This window comes from Pinus tabuliformis, chromosome 4_1 (assembly GCF_031772625.1).
Source record: "Pinus tabuliformis cultivar Carrire ecotype Pingquan chromosome 4_1, CPIR1, whole genome shotgun sequence".
NCBI lineage: Eukaryota > Viridiplantae > Streptophyta > Pinopsida > Pinales > Pinaceae > Pinus > Pinus tabuliformis.
The window spans coordinates 214,328,978-214,335,896 of NC_142303.1; the positions used below are offsets into that span (position 1 = coordinate 214,328,978).

General features: G+C 33.8%; 1 protein-coding gene across 4 annotated transcripts in view; it reads right to left on the reverse strand.

Annotated features, from left to right (window-relative positions):
• The window catches only part of LOC149174994 (uncharacterized), a 66,933-nt gene extending 60,830 nt beyond the window's left edge, over positions 1 to 6,103 (reverse strand). For all 4 annotated transcript variants that reach the window (XM_089419474.1, XM_089419473.1, XM_089419472.1 and 1 more), the window contains exons 1-5: positions 6,015 to 6,103; positions 5,768 to 5,869; positions 5,047 to 5,312; positions 3,886 to 4,017; positions 3,636 to 3,758 (exon numbers count right to left, since the gene is read on the reverse strand). In XM_089419474.1, the coding sequence (XP_089275600.1) occupies positions 3,636 to 3,758; positions 3,886 to 4,017; positions 5,047 to 5,312; positions 5,768 to 5,869; positions 6,015 to 6,072 (681 nt within the window). In that variant the 5' untranslated portion in view covers positions 6,073 to 6,103. The remainder of the gene's footprint in view (positions 1 to 3,635; positions 3,759 to 3,885; positions 4,018 to 5,046; positions 5,313 to 5,767; positions 5,870 to 6,014) is intronic.
• Positions 6,104 to 6,919: the final 816 nt, after the last annotated feature.

Sequence of the window (6,919 nt, forward strand, 5' to 3'; positions counted from 1 at the left end):
GAGAGACACCCAGAGAATATATTTATATATATAAGAGATTATATATTTAAATTGATTTTAATATTTGAATATTTTGATACAATATTAATTTTGATTTTTATATAAATTATATAATTAACAAAATATTTTTTATTTTTTTATTAGCCGTTTCCTTTAAATTTTAGGGAAACCTCTAGCCGTTCCCGACACCCGTACCTAAGTTCCCAACGTTCCCACATTCCAGAAACTCATGCAACATAGACTTCAACTAATATAAACGCATCTGACCTCAAAACCAAGATTAAAAAGATTTAAAGATAAACCTTTGGCTCCATCCTCAAAGCACAATCAAAACTTAAACAACACCAAAAACAATTACTTGGGTAATTTATTGAGGTTGAACCTGAAGCTCAATGGTACTGGACAGTAGTACATCATTTTAATAAGAATTGCACCAATAAATCACAACTACTTCAGCACCCAATCCAGGATCTTGCAGAACCATTGTAACTTGTACCAATAGATCTCCAGCAATATGCACATCCAATAAATCACAACTACTTCAGCGCCCAATCCAGGATCTTGCAGAACCATTGTAACTTGTACCAATAGATCTCCAGCAATATGCACATCGCAGATCACCATGCCCGTAATTTTGCTCACTGCCTCCAAGAGTGATATTTATTCTATCCGTAAATCTCAAACAATGCTGTACTGCTATATATTTGTTGTCAAATTATAAGATTTTCTAAAAGATTTGGTAAACGAAACTTGTATTTTATTGAACATTGACGCATTGATACATAGTAGTTGTCATATTGTAAGAGATTTTTTAAAAATTTAGTACAAGAGGTATATTTTTTTCCTTACATACGAGTTATTTATTTATTTGTTTTTTCTTTTCTAAATTTGGTGAACGATACTCATATTTCATTAAATGCTCCAGTATATAAACACCGGTTGCTGTCAAACTGTAGGTTGTGTTAAAAGATTTGGTGAGCGAGAATCTGACTATGCAATATATTGACTCTGAGATCGGTGTTTAACTGCAATTATATCATCACTCTGAGATCGGTTTATATCATCACTGTCCAAACTGGCCCTCAGTGAATCGCAGTACCATTTTCTGTCCAAATTAGTTCTTAGTTGTTTAGTTAATTGCAGCACCAATTTATTTTATAGAGCATAAATGTTTGAAAGAAAGTTCATAGTTTCTTCTTCTGTGAGTCTGTCAAAATATATGGTAATATAATTTATTTGGTAGCAAGTAATGGAATTATTTTATGCCTCATTATTAATAAACTTCAAAATAAAAGTTTACCAATTATTAATCATATATTTTTAAAATACAAAAATTATTTGAAAAAGATATAGAGATTCATTTAAAAATTTATTTGATAATTTAACTTAATATTTTTATAATATCAATTTATTAATTTATTCTATAAACTATATTATATTAGAGTAATTGACTATATTACAATGAGTGACTTGGTGGTCATAACCTTCGTATAAAAAAAAATTGTGCATGCCACCCAATATCTATAAGACTATACATAATATATAAAATAGTCTTACCACTATAATGGAGGATTCATATCAAAACTTTTAATGTAACGATTGACAATTGATTTGAAAAATGACAGCAGTAGCACTCACTCATAAAACTTTTAATTTTATTTTCCACAACATCTTTACTATAGGTGCAATTTAATAATCTCTGACACATTTATTTCCTAAGTTTGTACATCACTCGAAAAAGTTTCAAGACTTTGACATAAAGTATCATAAATATATTGGAAATGAGTTGGGCCGAAAAGGTAGTAACAGATTCTTACACGTTGGTTGTCCCATTAATTTAATAAATGATCGACGCTTCTCTGGATTGCGATTGTAATGTGTAATTACATACATACACTGCGATTGTAATGTGTAATTTACATACACTGTGTGGCCATAGGACTAGGGGTAATACTTCAACTACTTTCAAGTTTCTTAAATTATGCAACTAATTCCTTAAATTAAGGTGGGCAGCTATCCACATAGCACAACTACTTGCTTAAATTATGGTGGGCAGCTATCCACATGGCATTGTGTTGTGCAAAAAGACTATAATAACAACCATTAGTATGCACTTGGTGAATAGAAACTTTTTTTAGATTTTTTTTTAATATAATTTTTATATCTCAAAATTCAATTTAAAACCACATAAAGTTAGTCATCAACCAATTAGAAAAAAACAAGTTATATTTTAAAAAATTAAAAAATATTTTTTAGTTTTCAAAATATTCAGTTTAATATTTAATTTTTTCAAAACTTTAATAAACTTCAAAAAATCTGTTTAAAATTTTCAAAATTAACTGAATGTCAGCTTTTTAACCAAAATCAAAAACAATATATCCTGCCTTTGGCAGGTATAATAAGCAGAATTAAATTTCATAAGTAGCATTAATTTTTTACAAGACATGAGAATCTAAAGGCTATACTAATAGTTTCAAACCCAAACTCGGACTATGAATCAGTCGAGGGTCAACTCAACTCCGACTTGGACTCAGATTGACTCAGACTGATCTGATTTCAATGACTTGGTCCACAAAAAAAATATATAAAATAGTTAAATTTTAATGAAAATACGTTATTCTAAGGATTCCAAACCATACAAAATATGCAGTCTGCTCACGTATATACCATGTAAGGGGAATATATCAAAATGGCACTGAATGCAATACATATCAGCGACAAAATACATAACCAATGAGGCTGTAAATGGGGTCTACAGTCCAAAAAACATGCTACAAGCTAACGGCCTACTACATAATAGTACAAATCATTTATCAGCATGATCAATCATCAAACTCAAGACAATTGCCAAACCAGCTCCAAGCTCAAACCCCACAACTGCTGTTCAAGATTTCAACACTGCTCCAAAACTCCAAATGCTCACAAATGCTCAATGAGAGAAGTGTGAGGCAAATAGGAGTGGACGCCGCACAAGGGGATTCCTAGATCTACTCAGCCGAGTAGGGCTGGTTTGGTACCAAACTGGTCAAGTCATGGTTTGACTCAGCCAAGTAGGGCTGGTTTAGTACCGAACTGGTCAAGTCACTCTTTGACTCGGATGGTTTGGTACCAAACTGGCCCACCAAACTGATTTGAAGGCCAAGTCGGTTCGACCAGCAACCAACTCAGAATGATTTTCAAAACTATGATACTACTATAATTATAATTTTAAGCATAAAACAAGGCCAAAACTAAAGCTTCCCAAATTGCATGGAGTTCAGATATTGTTACAAGGTTATATGAACCAAGGCATGCCCATCAATTTATTGCAAACTAGGCTTCCCAAAAAGCTTTTAGGCACTTACTTTCATGACTGGAGAGTTCTAATTATGCGATCACCACAGCTCTATTTTCATACTCCCAATAGTTTTGGACGTTGGTAATCAACATATTGTACAATAATTTGGCAGGTGGTTTTAAAAACCATGGGTCAATTTTATATCTAATAGAATTTTGAATTTTTATTTTATTTGTCACCGACAAAAAAAACACACAGTAGTCACAAAGCAAACATTTGCATTGTGGATGTGCACACAGCCATACATACAAGTCACAAGCATACAGCCACATAAATAAGCAATGTGTTAAAGATTAACCTTTATCAAATGCTTGCTTTGAGAATCATCCAACGTGATGGCAATTTGTCTAGCCAGGTCTGCAGAAAAATGAACAAGTCGCTGCATGAATCTCTCCCTTGTTGTCTTCAATACCCACAATGGCTGATGATTCATTTAACATACAATCAGATCAGTTTACTAAATAGGATTGAAACCCAAGTTTACAATAAAATCACTGAATATGGCGGTCACAAAAGTTCCCCAACCAAAGGAGTGCAATACCACTTACCGTTACTAAATTCGTCGCATACCCTATATATTTTTGAACTGATGCTCCCTCACATACAACATGTGTTGCACTGCAGCCAATGAACCAATGATCCACACAGGTTGCACCTTCTCTCCTTGCTGCCTCAACTACCTAAGCAAGCATAAAACATGAGTGCTCAAGAATGGCCCTGTATGCAAAGGCAGTAGCATGCCAAAAATAGATCTTCTGAGTGAAAATTGTATGAATACAAATAGACAAGGCAGATTGATTTCCTGAGGGTTGCTATGAACTTCAGAAAAATAAAACGGAAAAGGAGAAAGGAGCAGAATACAACAAGAGAAAAGAAAGAAAATACTAAATGAGAGATGGGTAAAGATGATTCCATCAGGTCTGTTAAAAAAAAGGATTCGATCAGGAATAAATCCCTTCATAAGTCTTGATATAGTTCTGCAGTAATCCTCCATTAGATGGTCTGGGGACACTTCATTAAGTTCTCTAAATCCTTTCATACAGGGAATCTAGTTTGAGATGCCTTAGGGCAAAGAGAATTCTTTGTCTGCTTGGCATATTTGTGCAGCAAATAGACCATCAAGTTAACAGTATAATATTTCAAACCAGACAGTGAAAATATTTAGACCAGCTTGGCAGTGTCATAGAGCAAGTACACTGAGAAGCTATAGCTAAAAAGCACAACACAATGTCTTCAAGGAAATACAAGCTTAATGCTAGGTATTACTATATAGTAAAACAACTAGGATAAACTTAAAATAAGCATTCCAAAAAGAAAGTGCAAAATAACTGGCTACATGTAGCTATGAATCATTCAATATGTCATATATACTTTATGAATTCATTGTCCAGTGGACATTTTAGATGACAGTTGGTATAACTACACCAGAGGAAGAGAACACAATAATAAGCCACACTAGATGAACTGCTTCACACCAAAAGAAAAGGGACAGAAGACATAGATGTAATATGGTCGACAATCATTAAGAAATAGTATTCATGTTTTGTCAATGCATGCATAGTGAATCACAAATATGAATATGGGAAAGAAACAATTTTATTAAAGCAACGGGATGTAACCAACAACTCAGGCCAGGACAAATATCTATCTTAACATATTTGTAAGGCAACTACAAGAAGCACAAGCATATGCATGTTTTGTGCATTTACCTTTTTATGCAATTCACTTGACACATCCGTGTCAATGTACAAGCAATGACCGGAGAGTATAGATCCTGCAGTTTTAGAGACTTCTTTACCAACAGATTGAGAGTGAGATTGCAAAGATATGCTTAGTGACTTGTTATCCTCGCGGCTGATAGGAGGCAAACAAGAGTATTCGGCATTGGTTATTGCAACAAGTTGGGAAAATTCTTCTAGAGGCAATCCAGGATGTACAACGCTATTCACACTATAAACTGATTCATCCAACCTTGCTGCAAAAAAGAATGCAAAAAGAAAAATTCAACCATTGACGAGCAAATGTCTCTCATAGTAATATCACTTTTCTTTGTCAAGAACGTTTCTTACTTACCTACTTCAGCTAGAATCTCCATTTTTATGAAAGGATTTAGTAGCAAAGACCATTGTATTAAGCATAAACTGAGTTTAACAATATAAACTTTATTTTCAACTTAAATTGGAAGTTGGAACTATTAAATAATGCTTTTCCAACCAAATATAAGCCCGTGATGGGAAAAAATGACAGAAGCAGAACATCATGTTCACATACTTTCTTCTTGATATTATGAACTTACACTATGAAGAAGGCAAATGGGATAACATGTTCATAGCCTAACAAATTATGTAGATTATCTTCCGGATCCATCCCATTCAGTTTGCCAGAAATACTGACTGTAAAATCCTAAGGCATAAGAAGAGAAGTACGCACCATTGAGTCTCACACAACTTACAAACCAAGCCAAAGTGACAACAAAAAGGCCCCGTCTCAACCCATGCTTCAAAGCATGCTCAAATTTACGCCCAGCAAAGCTGTTAAATGTGTTAAAGTTCCATACTAAAGGACTTTGGAACAGTTCATTTCAGAATATTCAGGAGAGATTTTGAAAAATAAAAATTAAATTTGACTGATCTAATTTAATTATTTATAGATTAACTTTAACCAAAAGAAGAGGATATCTGAACCACAAGATGTGTACACTGAGGATGCAGATCAGGGCTATATTGGCCCCCCATCCTCTCTGTAGCCGCCTGTACCTGTTTCCGTGCCTCTGCAGCATATCAAATACAACAATATGAATCTGCAAGATTATGGTATGGCATAACTTGCCAGTATCTGGAATATATAGTGCAAAAACAGAGGCACGTGTGCCAAAGAGGGGTGGTTGAAAATCTTCATAGCAGAAATCTAGTTAGCCCACACATGTACCATGACTATGGTAATAGACTAAAAATTTTAAACATACAATTCTTTGAAGCAAGTCATGCCAACAACATTTTCTCAACAACACTCATGCAGCTTCTTAAAAAGATAATTTAGTTAATCCAGAAAGATTAAATGTTATCTTAGAACCAGATAATTGCTGACTTTGTAAAATACCATTGAAACAAAAGGATGGCCAAAAAACGAACCACTTCAATCTCATTTATATTTTGTTAGCCTAAGTTTTGTGACAGAATTATATTCTGTGTCTATTTGCCACGTAATTGATGTTCTAAATGCTCAAATGTTGTAAGTACTATGATTTTTATGAAGGAGACTTAAAGTTAAGAGGCCATCATAAAGTCTTCAGTAGGAAGTCCCAGTTCATTGGTGATGGATAGTTTTTTCCCCAAGCATTGTTCGCATACAACCTCGATGTATATAAGAGGCTTTCTTTTTCCAATAGAGTTATAATGTCAAGTGGATGCACTATTGAGTGTTGTAATTCCTGGCCCCATTCTGTTGAACACTCATGGAGAAAAACTTTTGTGTTGAAGAAAATAATAGTGCTGTTATTTGTGTTATTATAGAAATTGCAATTTCTGCCCTCTTATATGTTTAAATCATGTGTACACACACGCACACACTCTATTTACTCCT